Source organism: Astyanax mexicanus, chromosome 6, assembly GCF_023375975.1.
Source record: "Astyanax mexicanus isolate ESR-SI-001 chromosome 6, AstMex3_surface, whole genome shotgun sequence".
Classification (NCBI taxonomy): domain Eukaryota; kingdom Metazoa; phylum Chordata; class Actinopteri; order Characiformes; family Acestrorhamphidae; genus Astyanax; species Astyanax mexicanus.
In genome coordinates this window covers 35,812,155-35,831,943 of record NC_064413.1, presented here as the reverse complement: position 1 = coordinate 35,831,943, position 19,789 = coordinate 35,812,155, and the positions used below count along the sequence as shown (strand labels likewise).

The 19,789-nt window shown below is 35.2% G+C and overlaps 1 protein-coding gene across 5 annotated transcripts; it reads right to left on the bottom strand.

The window, feature by feature from the left end:
- Positions 1-48: 48 nt before the first annotated feature.
- cblc (Cbl proto-oncogene C, E3 ubiquitin protein ligase) lies at positions 49-19,694 on the bottom strand. Of its 5 annotated transcripts, none has more exons than XM_022673612.2 (15): positions 19,561-19,694; positions 19,310-19,450; positions 16,564-16,690; positions 15,658-16,472; positions 10,748-10,894; positions 10,392-10,548; positions 10,087-10,208; positions 6,981-7,118; positions 6,806-6,893; positions 6,217-6,348; positions 3,554-3,724; positions 2,933-3,088; positions 2,211-2,260; positions 2,071-2,120; positions 49-896 (listed from the first exon to the last, which is right to left on the bottom strand). In XM_022673612.2, exons 4-15 carry the CDS (start codon positions 16,041-16,043, stop codon positions 742-744), a joined length of 1,752 nt encoding a protein of 583 aa, XP_022529333.2. In that variant the 5' UTR covers positions 16,044-16,472; positions 16,564-16,690; positions 19,310-19,450; positions 19,561-19,694; the 3' UTR covers positions 49-741. The 5 variants fall into 5 exon arrangements, with proteins under 5 accessions (XP_022529333.2, XP_049336383.1, XP_022529334.2 ...); XM_049480426.1 differs by lacking the exons at positions 19,310-19,450; positions 19,561-19,694 and adding exons at positions 16,788-16,814; positions 16,929-17,637; XM_022673613.2 differs by lacking the exons at positions 19,310-19,450; positions 19,561-19,694 and adding an exon at positions 16,788-17,634 and having other exon boundaries at positions 15,658-15,801; positions 16,368-16,472.
- Positions 19,695-19,789: the final 95 nt, after the last annotated feature.

Here is a 19,789-nt window from a genome sequence, read left to right as displayed (position 1 = left end):
ATTATCTGCATGTTTAAACGTGATAAATATAAAAAACACACAAAACAGTTATTGACTTTCTGTTTAAGCTGTCTGGCCTGTAATGTATGATTTAATTGTATGTGTGGTCTATGTTTATGCCTAAAATCAAGTAAGACTGTCATATTCTGGATTCTTCAGTATACAGCAGAACACAGTATTTCTATTCTTACTGCTCATTTATGCTTAAAGTTAAGTACAAATACAGAAAGAGTTTAATTTGTCTGTATTTGTGCGTGTTTTCTAAAAGCTTGCAGATACAGACGAATATATGAACATGACGAAGTAGGAACTCAGTAAGAAAATTAACCTAACTGCTGTTTTTTTAACAGCTGACTGTGACCCTTTGCAGCAAGTACATTATCATGACCTGTTAATTTCAACTCAGCTTTTAAATAGATGCATTCCTAAATATCCATGTCAGCATAAAGCATTACATGTAGAAGTATTTAGGCAGTGATGGTCACAACATGTGAAACGGCATATTCATTGATATATGTAAAGGATGTGTAAAGGAGCCTTCAGCATGAGTGAGGTAGAATCTAAAAACTTAAGACAGTTAGGTTAACCACTTAAACATGGTTTCAGTACACTTTGATAGACCTTCTATGTGGTTGTAAAGGCCGATGAACTCTCTAGAACAAACTATATGCAGAAAAAAACACTGTAATCTATCCTTATATTACTGTCTATAATGGCATCCTGCGGATCTGTGGAGCACCGTCAGGATAAGCTGTGTCTGTCCAAGTCCTTTCGACTGTGTCTTCCTGTTGGCAGCTGTGTCTCTGAGATTCTTCTATCATACATACTTTGCTCCTCCCGTTTTCTTTCTTTCTTGTTTTTTGCTGAATTTGCAGGTCCTGCCCACAGCACTCCAGCTAAGAGAGAAAAATGAACATTTTTCAGTATCATTTAATTGTATTACTCTCACCACAAGGTGTCACTGTTAAATAATCTTTAAATATTCTATTTAAGGTATATTGTATAATTTAATACAGGTTCATTTTTTCGGTTACCATGCTTTATGGCCACAAACAAATAAAATTTGCAATAAATTAAAAATCTAATTTAAAAATGCATTTTAAGTAAAAATAAAAATAAGACAAGACATTAAAAAAAACTATGCTTACGTCACAAATATGTTTATTGTTTTTTTTTAAAGTACGTATTACTACTGTTGATACTTATACTGTTAAAATTAATATTAATGGGGAATTCATTTCAGTTTGAGAAGAAACTGTAATTAAATGCAACCATATCAAAACTACACTGCCTGGCCAAAAAAAAAAATCGCCACTCGAATGTAACTAAGCAAATGATCTGGGATTGATCCAAAACTGGATAAAAAAGCTGATTAAAACAATTCCATAGCGAAAGTGTGGAATTGTTCAATTAAAGCTAAAGGCGGTCCAAATAAATTTTAGATTGTGTGTGACCTTTTTTATTTGTGGTTTATTTGTAACTCTTTTTTGGCCAGGCAGTGTAGGAGGTTAACCCAGTGGCATACTGGGATTGGTACATATTGCATAAAAAACATTTGCATCAAACCTCAGATATGAACAGGAAGTGGCTACTATTATACCAATGTGCTGTTACTGTAAACAAGGTTCCTCCGTTTTTGCATAACTTGTAGGAATGAGTCAACTAATTATAGAACAATGTATGTCCTTTTATATTTTAGTGTTTGATTAATCATAAGCTTTTATGTTTGCTTAAAAAAAAAAGTAGAAGAGTCCTAAGTTGGGGTGGGGGGGCCTCTGAGTAACAGGGTCAGAAGTGATAGGCCTCAGAGGAAGTGGAAATTTGCATGCTGAGCTGAGGTTTACGGTATTTATGACAAACAGACCGCAACAAGGTTCTTTATCGTACAATGACCAGCGAGAGTCAGTAGAGTAGTCAAGCTTAACAGTGTTTTTTCTATTTTTGTCAGTGCATTAACATATTATGTAATTTTTCTCATAAATTGCACAATAATGTCCAATAGTGTGAATTCATGCAAACTTTTGAAAAGATTTGCATATTTAGTGATCAAAGAGCATAGCAGCATCTTACTGTTTTTGCCTGATTGCAAGGATGATACTTGGTCAGAAAAAGCATCGTCTCTGAAAGAGAAAGAGAAAGAGAATTAATCGTATTCTTAAATTCATTTTAAGTTTGATTAAATGAATTCCTCAATCACATTTTGATCTTACCTGCTGCTGAAGGAAGCTTCTGTTTGATTTAGTAGATTTTCTGAATGTGTCTGTAGATATAACATTAAGTCTTACATTAAAAACATCCCAACATCAACAGAACTAACATTATAATTAAAAGGACACACCTTGCCTTTTATATTATACTATTATTTTATATTATATTCACGTTTGTGAAATAATTTGAATCGAACAGTTGCTCTCTATAGTGTGTTTTTATACTCTTTATATTTATATGATAAATAGACCAATAGAATTTCTTTGTAAATTGTAATACATCAATTTACACTGACTTTTTTAATGAGTAAAAAGTTTTTCCCTCTCCTGTAAGGTTTTAATTTTGGAGATACAAGACTGTTGCCCAGTCTTGATGTTATATTACATTACTATTAGATATTATTATGTTACTATTCATCCAGAAGCAAAAATATCCAAACGAGTGTAACTCTATGTATTAAGAGTGCTAAAATGTTTTAAAATAAATTAACAACAGCTTTGGTAAACATTTCTTATTTTACTGTTTAGAACACTTTATCGACATATAAACAGATATAGACAATAGAAACGTGTTCTTAATTTTGGTCAATAACGTTTTAAAAGAAAAAAAGTCTTTTAAATGTTGTTACTGTACTGCTACTTTACTACTGTTGTCTAAAATTGTTAAGTACGGTAATACTGCAATAAGTTTAATGTCAGCCGTCCCTGACAGTCCAGATACTCACTGAGCCGCTGTGACCTTTAGTCTGTGTTCCTCTGGTGGAAGGTCTCATGCGGGGTCTTGGCGATGGGCAGGGGGAGAGGGCGGAGTTGTTGTGTTTTGGGGGGAGGGGAGGAGGTCCTAAACCGGACCTGGGGACCTGGTACTCATCCAGAGATGCCTGTAAAAAATACAAACTGGCAATTATCAGAGTGTAAAATCTAATATCTACTAAGTATAATCTATTTTTGTTTGGACAACATATTAACCCAGAAATATATGTGATAACCCATAGTATTGTAATTATAATTTTATTTTTTTAATGCTCTTCTTTCTGTGATCATTCACAATTAACATGCTAATGTGACAGACCTAGTCTCAACTAATTATTAACTTACACTAGTTAAGACATTATTAAACATTACTACTACAAATAATAAACTGAGACATTAGTAAAATTGTAATGACTAACAATTTCTTAACCAGATTAATACAACTAGTGTCAATTAATAATTAACTGAGACATTTGGTTGTAAGTACTGTTAATTATTGTACCCTTATTGTAAAGTGTTACAATAAGCTACCCAGACCTAACCATACAGCACCAGCACACTGTAGTTCAAGCATACAGTGCACTAAATCTCACCCTTTTCATAGCAGCCAGTGCCTTCATGACTATTTCTACATCTTCATGGTCTTCATCCTCGTCTTCCTCCTCTTCTCTTCTTCCAGTTACGGGCAGATACGGCTCGACGAGGATGGACTCTGTCCCTCTGATGTCACAGCGACAGTAAGGGCAGGTGTGCCCATCTGATTTCTGTGTGTGAGGCACAATGTTGTAAACAAATACACGCAGTCAGATGTACACAGCTGAGGAAACTTAGAAAAAAGCTTCGGTTTCATCTTAAAAGAGGGCATCTTCATGTTGCACAATACTTTAAAATATTTTTTTTCTTCTCTTTTTTCCATTACTGTATGGCTCTTCATAAACACATGCATTTGTTCTTAGGAAATGACTGTTACAGTAAGAAGCATCAGGAACACATGACCTACTCCTGTTCTTAAAAACGTAAATGCTTGCTTGCTCTTGGGTGTGACAATATAAGTGAAAGCAGTGGAAAATTAGATATGTGCATGCATGCGCACACACACACATACACGCACACACATACACGCACACACACACGCACACACACACTTGATTAAACACAGACAGGAAGTAAGCCCAAATGTTAGGTCATGTTATCTTTTTTACAATACATCATTATCTGAATGAACACAGGAGGGAATTTCTCAGTTCTCTCATGAGTAGCCTTGTGCAATCAGATAATTTTTTTCTGATGGGCAAACATGTAACAGTTTGAATCAGTTTAAAATATGATAATGAAGAGTAGTGGGCAAGCACTCTGTTCCTTATGAAAGCAAATACACTGGCATTTTTGGACCACTCTACACTTCTCAACATTTGCTTAGTTTATTGCGAGAATATTACATTGTGAACCCACCATCAGTTCACATGCATTCAAAGGTGTCAAAAATAAATCATTCGCATTCATTACACATTTAGAAGCTTTTTTACCTAAATAAAAGTGTAAGTAATAAAAGTACTGGCTTTATACTTCAGGTATAAAAAGTATAAAGGCTTAGGCCTCGCCATAGAAGACAATAGACAAAAGACATAGAAGAACAAATGCATGTGTTTATGAAGAGCCTTACAGTAATGGAAAAAAGAGAAGAAAAAAAATATTTTAGTATTGTGCAACATGAAGATGCCCTCTTTTAAGATGAAACCGAAGCTTTTTTCTAAGTTTCCTCAGCTGTGTGCACTACCCCTCTCCCCAAAACACATTTTTCTAAAACCCATAATGACTATAATATTATCTCATCTCATCTCATCTCATCTCATCGTCAACCGCTTAATCCGCGAAGGGTCGCTGGAGCCTATCCCAGCAGGCATCGGGCGGAAGGCAGGATACACCCTGGACAGGCCGCCAATCCATCGCAGGGCAGACGGACACAGACAGACAAACAGACACATTCACTCACACACTCACACCTAAGGGGCAATTTCAATCAAGTTCCAATTAGCCTGAACATGCCGTCTTTGGACTGTGGGAGGAAACCGGAGAACCCGGAGGAAACCCACGCAGACACGGGGAGAACGTGCAAACTCCACACAGAAAGACCCGGGATGCCCCAGCCGGGAATCGAACCCAGGCCGTCTTGCTGTGAGGCGGAAGTGCTACCCACTGCGCCACTGTGCCGCCCCTATAATATTATATTAAAATGTTAATGTAAACATTTTTTTTGGGATGCACTAGGCTCCCGGTTTCACCTAAAAAATACCTACAAAACGTTTAAAGGACTACCGTTTCTGTTTACATGTGCGCTCTATGTTTAATCGAGGCAAATTTTCATAGGGTGCCCTCCTACCTGAACCCTGAGAGACAAAATGTGACCATTTTTGATGTGACATGTTTCCAAACATAAGTGAATGTTTAAACTATTATCTGAATACTTCATGGTATATGTGCTATGCAACTACATTGCCATGGTATGCACAGCTTATGAAAATTTAGTGTGTAATCACCCATCACATCCATACTGTCTCTATAGACTGCTCCTCACAGAGTTCCTGCTTTAATGTGCCAGAGTTTCATTTCACTTTCAAGATTCACATGAATATAAACACATTTAATGATGCAGAATTTAAGGTGGAATAACTAAGGTCATGAAAATAAAACTGTAATAATATTTTGACACAGTGTCCAGAATTCTAAAATGTGTCAAAGAAAACAGAATAATTTTAAGTTGAGAATGACCAAATCTTAAATGGATCCATGTAGGGCACAAAATAGAGCATTCTACATATGTATATTTAATGGCAAACAATTAATGTTAGTTCACCTCTATCTGAATATATAAAAAAACATAATTGTATTACTTCTGTAGTGCACTGTGTAGGGCTAAGAAGAAAAACTGAGACTTGCAAAAAGTCTCTGCTTCTCTTAAAAGGACAAAAAACTGGGAAGGCAATGACATTCTGAAGTGAAAGAAGAACTCAAGAGTTTCATTCATGGGATTAAACAGTGTGAGCAGTCTGGCAGTCAGTTTGAGTCTACACGAAACTTGCCATGACATGCAGGGGATGGTGGTCCTGCAAAACTAGGCCTGCATGGTTTGTCTAGTTTCACATTAGCTGTTATACAAATCATGTAACCAGCATGTCATTTTTAATGGTAAATTATAGTATAAGGTAATTTGGTACAGCTTAATTTTTTTAATGGACAATTTATGAGTCTAGAATACCTGCCAGCCGGTGAGGCAGGGTCTGCACAGAAGATGTCCACAGGGCTGGATGCGAGTGTCCTTGTCTCTTTCTGTACAGATTTTACACAACTGAAACGTGCTTCCAATTTCACAGTACAACTCATACTGCTCCTGCACATGGGAAATTGCGGAAATGAGAGAGAGAAAGAAAAAGAAAGTATAATAAAACAAGTTAATGAATATAAACTAAAACTCCAAATCATCACTGGGTACATTTATATTCACTTCATAATTAATTTAATGCAGAACAGAGGAGTTTGTCAGTAATTGGATCGATGCATTTACATGAACTTGGGTTAGCAGATCATAGAAAAACGTAATAATCCGACTTGTGTGTTGCAATCAGCCAATAAACTTGATGATTAAGATGTTACATTTTATGCCACGACTGTTTTTTTTTTTTTTTTTTACATATTTCTATTGTGTTTACATGACTATTTGATTAATCAGATAACTAGTACAGGTATCCGATTATAAACGTGCATGTACACTTACTTATTGACAGTGAAGACTTAATTATTACAGGTTAATTATTACTAATAACTGTAATTCTGATAAAATCCCTTACCTCCGTCACCTTAACTCGACCCTTCTGCGGTGCCATACACAGGCTAGTGAGGTCAGGGTTCACATCACGTCCATCTGGGTACAAGTAGCTGCAGGTATACATATTCTTAGTTATTGTATTACATCATATTCTTTCAGATTCTAAAATGAATGTTTTTTTGGTAATTTGCGCATACCATCCCTCTCTGAATCCTTGTATCAGGGCCTGAAAGAGAGGTGTATTCTCTGGTATAGTTTGTACAATACTGCCATCAAATGTCACATGGCCAACGGCCCATTGGCCCATTCGTGTGCAGCTGAGACGGAAGATGTAGCTGCAAATACAATACAAAGACAGATTGTGAAGAGTTCACCTACATTAGGAATATGATATGTTGGATCATTGGTTTTCCGAGAAATCAGGTCAAAATTCCTGTACTTTTTAATATTGCAACAAAAAAAATGCAAAGTCAGTTTTTTCATTATTGTGCAACCCGAGCCTCAAGGTCCTTAAAAATGTATATTTATATTTATCTTTACCTGATTTTACCTTAAAGAAAACCACACCCACTTATTAATATTATACAGATTTGTGAAATGGCATTTTCCATGCACTTTTCTCATACAGTGTATGGATAAATTGTCTTTTCACAGACCTGTATAATATTAATAACTTGGTGTGGTTTTCTTTGTATGGGACAGCTGCTATTCTGGTCCAATCAGCTTGCTTGTTTTTTAAGCAAGTACGTAGAATTTCGGCCACCACTGCAAAGGTGTTGCAGAAGTACACAGTAGTGTTCAATTTGTACACAAGTCCATTGTGTAGTAATGCACACCTAGTTGGACTTTTTCTTCTCTGAAAACCATGAACCAGACTGAAACCACAAAGGAGGAAACCACCCACGTTTGTTTAAAACACACGTTACACGTACATTCTCCTATTTCCTTGTGCTTCTGCATTACTGTGTTATATTGCGATACTATTTTTAGGGGGTTTTGTTGTTGTTTTTGTTTGTTTGATTGTTTTATTCAGTCTCTAAGTACTAAGAAAGGACTGAAAAATACTATAAGGCAATTTAGGTAAACATTTCATCATTTAACCCCAAAAATAAGTCTACTCATATCATACAAGTACAGGCATATTGACCATCTTCTCTAAACTCTCTAAATTTGAAGTTCATTAGAAAAAAGCTGGTTATGGACAATCACCACGAGTTTGAAAACAATGCAGTTTGAATACATACAAATCCAAATAAAGTCTTAGGTAGGTTGTGATGTAATGGAAACTAGGCCTCATGCTGACGCTAAGACAAGCGTGCAGATGAAAGAAGGTGGTCAAGGAAAAAGAAAAAAAAAAGTCAAACATATCAGGTCAGGTCAATGCATTACAAATAGTCTAGACCAGAGACTGGCTTAAAATATATCCTTTACTGAACTGTGGTGTACATTCATAGTGCATTTTGCCTCTGTGATTTACTAAAATATTTTTATTTTGAGTGTTTTTACCTGAAGTCAATTATCTTACTTTATCTTTAACACTACATTAAACAAAAGTCATTACTTTTGGTTTATGTACACATAAAACATATCAAATTAAAATAAAAACCAAAAAATCCAAAAGCAAGCTCACCAGGGTGAAGTGCACATTTTAATTAAACTTGAATTGACAGATATCCAGGAAACTAAATTCGGTTCAACATCAGTGCAACAAAGTAACATTTTTGAGATGCCTATGTCTGCATAAAATGATGGAATACATGGAATGTATAGATGGAATATGGTAAAGGAAAATCATTTGTAAAACTATGTTTAAAGCTTTTTTAATTAAACTTAATATAAACTTAAACTTGATAAAAGAGGAAATAAACACTTTAATTCTATAAATTAAGGTTGGCACAGTTACAGACAACTGCATGCTTTTCAGAGTTCAGTAGATTTTAACATGGGCTTGGTTCTCACACTCGCTGGTGTGGACCACGACGGATGTGGAAGCAACTGAGCTGGTTAAGGTGTGTTTGGTTAATTTTTTAGCATGATGCTTGCCCTTATTGAGTTTCTGGTTTCTCAGCCCTGCCCCAAGTTCAGTAGTGGGTTCTGATTGGACAGTATTTACATTTCATTTTGGCACAAATTCCTCTCCATATGAAACTGCCCTGTCGGTGCATACCTATTTAGCACATATTTGTTTACCACAGGGAATACTAGGGCTGTGTACTGCAAGAACCTGGTGATATGATACACATCATGATGCAGGGATTACGATTCAATATATTGCAATATATTGCAATACTGTAAACAAGATCATATACTGTGATTTTTTTAAGTTGAGAAAAACTGTTATAGTGTAAAAGCACACCATCATATGCATAAAACCTAAATTAAAAAATGACTTTTTATCCAATCAAAACAGTGTGTTCTGAACACCGATATTTATATATATCAGTACAGCTCTGGGGAATACCAGTTGGCTTGTTTACTTTATTGAAAAAAAGGATTTCTTTTCACTAGTAAATGGTGAATAGAACTGAACTCTAGCTATGTTTATACCACAAGTTCTTGTTCAGATTTGAAGGATTACTTTTGACACGTATGGCAAGCAATACACATATGTATTTAGTGTTAAAGAACCTGCTTTAGAATAACTTGACCACCCACGACTGAACTTTACTCCACTCTACTCCACTGACTTGCTGGTAGACTCACTGGACGAGAGGTTACCAATCTTGACCACAAAACGCCAGGGTGGCGGCTGGCTTTCACTCCAAACAACCTCAAGCACATGTGAGCAACTGTCAAAAACTGAGACCAACTGTTACCACACACCCGTTACACCACTTAAGATAAATGTGGCTGCAGGTTTTCATTCTTAAGTAGTGCACCAGTTGTAACGCAATGGTCTTCAACCCTCCTTATGGAGAGATACACTATACAGTATGTTTGGAGCTTGCAAACGCGGGCAAGATGCACACAACATAATCAGTAGGTGGTTTTTGGCAGTTTATAAATATATGAACTAGTGAACCATTATTTTAGATGGACAGAATTCAGTGTTACCCAGTTGGGGTGTGAGTTGCAAAAAAGTTGTGGTGAGAACAGAAAAAGATGTGCGATCTAATCAATGCTAAAGAGGAACGGAAAACTTTTTAGAGGTCACTCGCATTGTAAAAAAAAAAAAAGCAGTAAGGTCAGTTAAAGACAGTTCTCTTTCAGGTTCTCTTTAACATGAACAATTTCAGTTCTTCAGACTCTTGATTTCTGTCAGTTGGATTCATGCTTCTACTGATTCTTAACAACATGACTTACCTGCCAGGACGATGTCTGTGATGTTCCAGTCTAGCTCTGACCTGATCATAGGTCAGGAAGGCCATGTATCCGGGGTGAGTCACTGCTAACTGGTTCCAGTTTCTGAGCAGTGTTGACCAGGGCTAATGAGAGGAAAAATATATATAAAATTAAAAAAGGGTTCCCCAAATTTCAAGCACCACTGTAACTACAGTAATGACTTCATATATATATTAATATTTAAATACCCTTTCCTTTAGTACTGATTATACATTTTATTTACAAATAAAACTAGTTCCCACAGCAAATCCTGTCACTGAATGTACCTGAAACAGCCTGGTGAAGATGTCGAACTCAAAAACAGAAATGTGATCGTTACAAGTGAGATCAACTGTCGACTTCAGAGCCATGGCCTCCATTCCCTCCTCAAAGCCGTGCACCCGTTTTAACTGATGCTTAAACTGGCTCCACTGAACTATACACCTAAAAGAGTGAAAGAGGACAAAAAAAAGGTTTACTTCCTCACATTAACTAGAAACACCCTTATGCTTTAGAATACACATAAAGCAAGCCTTCAACTCACAATAGAGGACACAGATTATTATATATATATATTTTTGGCTCATTTTTTTATTAATGAGCATTGTCCCTAATCAGTCAATCAAAGAAAAAACAAAGTAACCTGTATCCAAACGTCTTCTTCCAGAACTCCTGTGCCTCTGTCTTAGTCAGCTTGTATATATCACCCTGGAATCGACCATCAGGAAACATGGCTCGCAGCTCCCACAACATGTGGCTGAACAGCAGTGAAAGCTTTGTCAGGTTTCTCCTGACAAAAGAACAACATGTGATTATAATAAGGTTTGCATATAGAATCACCAGCCACTTCATTAGAACCATATTCTTGTTTCAATCCTCACTGTCCCTTGTATTAGAAACACTGACCATCCTACAGGAGCACTTTAGGAGTACTGTGTACTTCAATATTTACAAACTGTAGTCTTGCATCTGTTTCTCTGCATGCTGTTACTATTATCTTTCTTTCACCCTGTTCTTCAATGGTCAGGACCCCCCAGGGCCACCACAGAGCAGGTATTATTTGGGTGATGGATTATTCACAGCTTTACAGTGATGCTGGAGTTGTGTTAGTGTGTGTCGTACCGGTATGAGTGGATCAGATACAGGCAGCAGTGCTGCTGGAGTTTTTAAACACCTCAATGTTACTGCTGCAGTAAGAATTGATGTTAGTAGTTTGTTTTGGGAGATGTAAAGTCCAAATATGTGTGTGCTATCATATTTGTTTGGGATTGTAGTAACTTAGTTACTTGCTCAATATGTTTCTAAAACACAGTAAAAATGCTATAATACTATTTTTACACCATTAGGATCAATACATGTTCAAGCACGCGTAATTAAAAGAGAAAGCATGTACTCTGCATATCCACATGTAAAAGCATGTCTGCTCACAACTACAAACAGGAAGTCACAGTCTGTCATTTCCTGTCCTGGATCTTTGTAGTTGTCTGACAGAATTTTCCACTGGTGAATGACCATACATAGACTACAACAATGACAACCTCAGAATAAAAAAAACAAAACTTACCTTCTTTCTTATACCTCCTCTTAATACTTCATTCAACTTAATACTTGTTTGCAGGCTATTATTAAAGTATTAATTAATAAATATAATAATTAATAGTATGAAGTCTTAATTTTGGTAGTGGACTTCAACAAACATGTAAGCATCTGAAGTTCTTTAAAAAAGTAAATGTTTATTATATAGCTATATAACTAATCTGTTTGTCTTGCTACAGAAATAGCTATAGACATATAGCTTAAAGTTTAATTGAAATGTTCTGAGTTGTTTCAATTTCCTTTAAATATTTTTTTTTGTTTTTTTTACAAACCAAAAAAATGAAACTCTCTTTTGATAATGAACAAAACAAACAAAATAACATGTAATGTCACACAAAACTAATTTTAAACCGAAAAGTGACCATTTGTTTTCCAGAATAAGGGGCTTGATTAAAAAGTGCTAATCAAAATGAATATACAAATATAGCAACTCAATATTGTTTGATACTTTTTGTACATTATAAAAATGTTTTTACTTTATTTATTGTTTCTCGTGAATTATACATTATTTTTAACCTTTTATGAGGCATTATTTTGCAAAAAAAAACATTTCTCTATTCGCTTAAAACAATATTTAATAAGTTTATTTAATAAGCAGATTTGGGGATTTTGAGAGCTCTTTGGTAAGAATGTGTAATTGCTTTTAAAGCATGTTAATGTTAATTTAACATTTGTAGAAAAAGCTATGGTCTTAAAACTACTTTTTCTATTTTTTTTTCTAGATAATAGCATCTAGATGACCATCAAGATGATCTGGAGCTGTATGCTGCTTTCAACTGATCCACTGAAAGGCAGAGTCTATTATACATCTTATTCTGTCGTTAGCTTTCACATTCGCGCCTGAATTCTTTCAGTTGAACTTCAAGTAAAAATTAGCCCTGCTAAAATTAGCTTTGGCAGTTTAAAAGGTGTGTGAAATGGCTCTAACTGACCATCTCTGCTGAGTTTTTTTTCCATCTTGATAGGCTGAGCACACTTTATTCTATCTAGGGCTAGCAGCTTCCTGGCCACAACGACCTCACTGTAACTTTCAATCCTTCCGAATGCTATTTATAAAGATTTCTTGTTTTTTTTAGGTCTAAAGTTTCCATTGATCATGTAATGTTTTTCTATTTTTAGACATCTATTAGTTATCAAAAAAATGGCTTATACGGTAAATAAACAAAAAGTTGTCCTTGTCCTTATGCCCTTGTATCTCTAAAATCTTAACTTTACAGAAGAAGAAAAAATTGACTAACTTAAAACTAACTTTAAATGAAAAAGAAATGTAAAGAGAAATGTGTTATTTAGGAGAATTTCTACTGGTCCACACATTATATAAAAAAACTGCCAAATTCACACTGTCAAAAGCTGAAAAACATCAAACATCGAGATACATACTCTTGGACGATAAGAGTGTGCCTAAAGGAAAAATGACAAATCAGTAGTCAGAACTGAAAAGGTTTAAATCTTCAATGTCTATATCCTGGTCTGTATACCTTACCTCCTTATCTTTAAGTAGAAGATAAAACATCTCGCCATTCTGAGAAAGTTTATCGTTTTTATAAACGTCCCATAAAGGCGTCAAGTAACTACATACAAAGGCATTCTCTGCCAAATTCAACTCTTTCACTCAACTTTAAACAAAGAAAATATCTATCTTCAAAATAACTTTAATTTAGCAATTTAATTATTATTTTTATATATATATATATTTTGTTATTATACAAAAATGAATCTGACTATACCAGGTCCCTGTTTTGCAACAATGTGGCCTCAGGTGGGGTCATATGCTGTGGATTTATTTGTTCTATTATACATATTTTAAGTTTATTATTATTATTTCTGGGATAATATAATTTCCAAACAAAGACTTCATTGTGACAGGCCTATGTTTTTGTTCAAAGATATTTTGGTATGAGATACCCTGTTTTCCACTCAAACTTTCTTAAAGCCATGGCATCAAACTGCTGTATTGTAACTGTTGATAGCACATCTTTTATCATATCTTTATCATTGGTAAAAAAGCTTTGTGAAAGAATACAATTTTAAATGGTGGGTGTGTATGGAAAAATATTTTTTGTAGCGATATAGTCTCTGTATGCTTTATGTAAATGTAACATATGGTTATGTGTTTTAATACAGGGAGGTGTAATACTGTATAAATAAAATGAAGTCAATCATCACTAAACTTTTCCATAAATAGACCTAACACGATATGTTTATACCTGATAAGAATATCTAGAATCCTCAACATCGCATTGTGTGACACAACATTATAACCTCATGCTACATCTTACTTTTAAAATCTGTTCGCATTTTTTTCATTTAATTTTTCATCTATATTTTTCAATATTTGACAAATTGTTAAGAAACCCATTTTTCCTATTATTTTTACTGTGCATTGCTTTTGTATTCATAGTATTTATATCTTCATTTTTTACAGAAATGTATGACTCACCAATCAATAAATAAACATTTTCCACTTGCCCCTTATTATAACAATGATATAATTGGTGTTAAATTTAGGCTTTAGATAAAGATGAAAAACAACGTTTATATGCTGTCTTTGAATACTAAACATATCTTTGACTGACTGTAAAAGGTTTGAATTGTTTGGAATTTTAAATTTGATTGACACATTTTTTAATCAGATCTGTTCCTTGTAAATACAGATCATTTATTTGCGCTACAATACAAATGTTTAAATATATTGTTTGTTATCTTGTTTCAAAATGTTTTTATGTGACCAAATTTGGGAACCAAGTTTAAAACCAACTTTAAAACTACTTTTAAAACTACTTTTTGTTAAAGACAACTAATCAAAATAAACATTAGATTTCTGTGTGAATCTTTCTGTAAGAAACTGATGTCCGTGCTCGGACTTATTGCCAGGCCACTGGCTTTAGCAGCTAGAAGATTTCCTCAATTAGCATTATAATGGCCGAGGCTTCCAGTATTCATACACATGGGCCATTAGTAGTCAGAGTAGAACAGCAACTTGGCCCACTCTTAATTTAAAAAGGGGCAAGTCCGGCATGCTATTTTCAGTTTATGTGGAGGGTAAAGAGACCCCAGAAACCAGTTTATTTCTTGACAGTGAATTGTAGCAACAGCCAAAAGTGAGGGCAATAGTTATGAAAAATAGATTTAAAGTAATAAATCTCAAAAGTAATAAATGCAAAAACGGAAAATTCTCAAAGAAAATAATTTGATGTTTTATGATATGTGTTTATTTTATGTGTTCTGAAGAGCTTGAAAACTCTAAGCGCTTTTGTGCATTTTCTGCTTAATTTTCACTGGATATATGACACTGAACATATTGACTATGAGTTTATCTATCTAGCACATTCAAAAGTCGTTTTAGAGTCTTTATATTCACTGTGTAAATGTTGATGTTGATGTCTCAGGGGTAGTAGTGTTGTTATTTATTTATTTATTTATTTTTAAAGTATTTACTATTAATGTCTGTCTTGTTTGTTTAGATTTGTACTGGAGTTACAAGCCTAATATGAATCTATGTCACTACAATTATACATTATGCTATGTACAATTCTATTACTTTTTAGTACCATTAGCTTCGCAGGTTCAGGGAAAAAACTATAAAAGAAGCAATCATTAGAAGCAGACATGTATTAGCAGATCAATTACATTTGAGGTAAACTGTGTAACTGTTTTTTTTGTAGCAAATTAGTACCCAATTTTTTTATGTACAGAATCTGAGAGAAAGTAAAGAATAGTTAGTGCAAATTTGCTCGCTGGAAAACGATACTAGTAATTAATACTAGTCTTCAAGTCTTCTGTATTTTTACAGTTCTACACGTTTTACATGTTGCTACTGTAGTGCCTAAACATCCCCTTAGAGAGGAGATTTAGTAAATACATCAATCAACTTATAAATCCATTCATCTATCAATCTGTGGGGAATGAAGTTACAAGCTAACACATGAAATTTCCTTTACCCTTTAACAGTCTCACCTGTAGCTAGACCTTTCCTCAAACATCTTGTCCTTGCCCTCTTTGAAAAGCAGGATGGCCCTGTTCGTCTTGTCTAGGAGGTGCCGGACATGGATCTTCAGAAAGTCCGCCTCGTCCCCCCGTGGCACGGCTGGTGCTGGGCCCCTGTAGGGATCCCATACCTCTGTCAGAAGGATCACAGTCTCTGACACCAGATCAGGAAGGTATGGTGGGCTATTCTTCAGACCTAGCCGTGAGTCAGTACAGAGTGTGTGAAGTTTAGATAATTTTTTAAGGGCTTTTTCGAGGAGTTTGCGGTCAGCGTTGGTGGGGGGCTGGGATGGAGGGTCGAATGGATCGAGCTCAAAGCTTTGGCCTAAACCCCTTGTACTTCCAGCCATTGCCATGATGGATGTGAAGTGGTGTCCTTCTCCTTCAGACCGGATGACCCAATGACTTTACATGTACATAGAGCGACATAGAGGCCTCTGAAAGGACTGGTGAAAGTGCAACATGTGCCTAGAGGGGCAGTGATCATCAAAGGTTCTTGATATCAATCACTTCCGTTATTCTGCAGCCTAAAGACTGCCCATGTCTTCCTTCGCCCAATGATTAAACACAGTCTTTGTAATAATGTGGCCCTTGATTTAAACCTACGAGTGACATATAATTAACACAATTTCTTATTCCAGGGACATTGTTCTGTGTATGTGAAGCCAAATACCGCTCACCCAGAGGTCATGTAGCCAAAGTGAGTAGCTCCCCAAAAATGCCTCTGTTTCTTTTTCTGCATTTTGAGTTCATTCGAAGACACTTCCTGAGACTATATGTCTTAACTACAGGAAAAAAAGCACAAAGATACTTTAGACAATACTTCCAAGTAATCAGAGTTGACATATCAATAACATATTTTAGAAGTTGTCTTACCCTTTTAATACTTTGTTCAGTTTTCCATTTTGCAGTGCGTCTCAAAAGCTGTTGCATAATCCAACTCAACCCATGTCATACTCCCACCGATCTGATCAAGCAAATATTGTTCTCTTCAAGGAGTGACCTGTGTAAAAATCACCCTCAGTGACTTCTGAAGGGGGACAAAATTGACCCCAGGAAAGCAACTGACACAAGAAAATTAAAAAAAACAAAAGTCTTACATTCACATCACGCTCAGCTTCTTTCTTCTGCAAACAGCAACATCATTTCAGACATTTCAAGAGATTTTTTGAACATGCTCTATGCTGCCTGCTCTGGCAAGCTCCCTCCCCTTCACAGTCTCTCCGCCCCTTCTTACTCACCCTTTCTCACTATCTTTGGCACCCATGAGATCTCACTTTTTACTTCTGCTGGCAACCTTCTGTTGTTCTATCATACTATCAACAGGTACTCCTCTCAGTATGCCCAAGACCGGAACTAGCTTGGTTGTCTCTGTCTTTTTTTATCTCTTTCTCTCTCCCCCTCTCTTTCTCTCACTCTATCACCAACTCTTTGATCAGTTTCCGGGTAGCAAACAGCCAGACAAACAGGTTAGTTCAGACCTCAAGAGGACACAAAGAGGGTAATAGCATAATAGACACATGCAAACTCCCACTTATGTGCATAAAATGTGTTTTGTGATTTAGGGAGAGAGAGATTAATGTTTTTAACAACAGTTGTAAAAAGCATTTGTGTGACTACACTGGACTACACTATTTGTGGGTAATTGAGTAATGAGTTGAGGAAAAAAATAAATAAATATAAAACAGATTGTACTAACATATAATGTTCAATAATCAAAGTGTCAGCATTTGCTTGCAATTTGATTCTTAATCTGACGTATTTAATTATGAATCTCTACTGCCCTCTACCTAAAAAAAATTGGATTACATGTTCTACTCACATTTATCATTTTTTAGGGACGCAACTTTTTTTGATATCCTTTTTATAAGCCAACTTGTTTTTGCACCCTTTCTATTTGTTGATACAAGTATAATTTTGATAAACAGTCTGGCCTTAATAGTTGTTTGTAAACAAATGTTTATCCTGATTAAATTGACATGTATGAATGTTTTTTACTAATATTATAATTTAACATAATATAATATTGATTCAGTGTATATTTCTAAGCCCTGTTAAAACCAAACAGGATAAAGGTTTGGTTAAACATGTTGAAATCAGATACAGGGAAGATGCAGCATCAACTTAATTAATTACAAAAAAAAAAGTTTTTCCAAATCATTTTTACACAATCACTGCTGCCAACATGTATGCAATAATGTTTCAGGTACATCACAAAAAGAGCAATTTGGATTGGGATTTGTAAAAAAAAAGTTTTGTTAACTAGTATGTAATATTTTGAATGTAAATACACTTTAAACTTTCACTTTATTAAGTCACTTGAAATTTGGCTGAATTAAATTATTCTACATGTCCACTTCTGAAGAGCTTGTTTTTCGCCACCGTTGTGTTAGAACTTTCTGTCACTTCTTATCAGAAGGATTATGATTGTATCCATTGGCTGTTTATGTTTATGGACACTGGTCATAAACTAGCTAGCTATGCTAGCCCAACATTCCAACAGGCTATTTAATGTTATTAGGTTTCAATCACAGCACAACAACAATCGAGTGTTGAGGGGCAATGCACATACAGATGCTCTTACCATTTCTTTGGATAAGAAACCATAAAAACCTGCAGAGAAATTATTGGTTATGAAGCTCTGGAGAAGTGGACTGTGGAATGGGGCTCTTTAAGTACTAATATTCAATTCTTTTTGAAAACGAATTTATTTATTTTTGGATCTTTTTAAAATTAATTTAAACTACTTTATGTCAATACAGTTACTTTTTTTCTTTTTCAAAGCACTCATATTTTGATTAAGTACGTATTTTAAATGAGTGATTCATATCCACTGGGCAGTTAACAGAGCTGTTAGAAGTTAGATTTGGAGCTGCTAGGAGTACTGGTGAGAGGTAAATAAAGTGACACGTGATCCCACTAAGCAGCTCATTACTCCTGCTTTGTGTTGACATAACTGGCCACCCATGTACTAAAGGTACAGATATTTTTCCCTCTCATCGATATGTAATATTGGACTATTTTCACTTAAAAATGAATCAACAAATCTGTTGTTTTTTTGGTTCTCCTTATCCACTATTAAGACTTGGGTGAAAATCGGATAAGTTTTTGGTCCAATTTATGCAGAAATGTAGAAAAATCTAAACGGTTCTTTCAAGCACCACTGTATGGTTGAGAGAAGGGGTTTTGTAGTCAATTCTCACCAACAGAGGGCTCTCTTTCATAGTTTTTTTTTCTCAAACATTAATTGGAAGAGCTTACAATTTGACATTGTATAAATATCTACTGTTATCATACACTTTGGGACAAAGCCTTTGGCAGTAAAGTAAATTGTGGTCTTTAATGGTGACAAGAAAAAAAATTTCCACGAGTTGAAAAAATAATCTGATATTACAAAGAAGATAACATAATTAATGAAGTATGTTGTGTATTTGTCAAGATACACTTATCATCAAATCATTGTGTTTTTATTTTTATGTTTGTTTGTACATTTGTGTCACAGCCTGCATGATATAAACTCTGCATAGAAAAATGAACACATTCTTTTCTGAAACTATTTTTTTTTTTTTGTTAGAAATGTGATGTTCCTTAAACTGGTTTTGGCCTATGCCTGCTCTCATACCTGTCTTGTCCTGTAGGAAACTACCTACATCTCACAGAGACTTTATGCAAATTCTTCATACAGCAGTTTGAGAGGTTCTTTCTTCTGTTTGTGCCCTGTTGTCCCATGGGTGTTGGGTTCTCAGTGTTATGCCATCATGCCCTGAGGATGATATTACAGATTATAAACTGACAAACCCCACCACTACTTCTTCATGGCATTTTAGGGACTTTAAATGCTCATTAAGCTTTTCTGTTTGGCGATCCACTCACCCATATGATACTGGAAAGTCCCAAACGGGCCCAGGTAAATTAAAGCCTATAGGTGGGTGAGACCCTGGGTGGAGGCAGTGGAAAGGAGGGTGTAGGAGTGAAAAGAGGGGTGAATCCCAGCCTGGCTTTATATATATACAGTGCCTATAAATTACCAGCCAATCTTTAAAAAGATTGAGACTTTATCAGTATCCTTTGGCTTTTCATTTCTAAGAATTAACAAACTTTT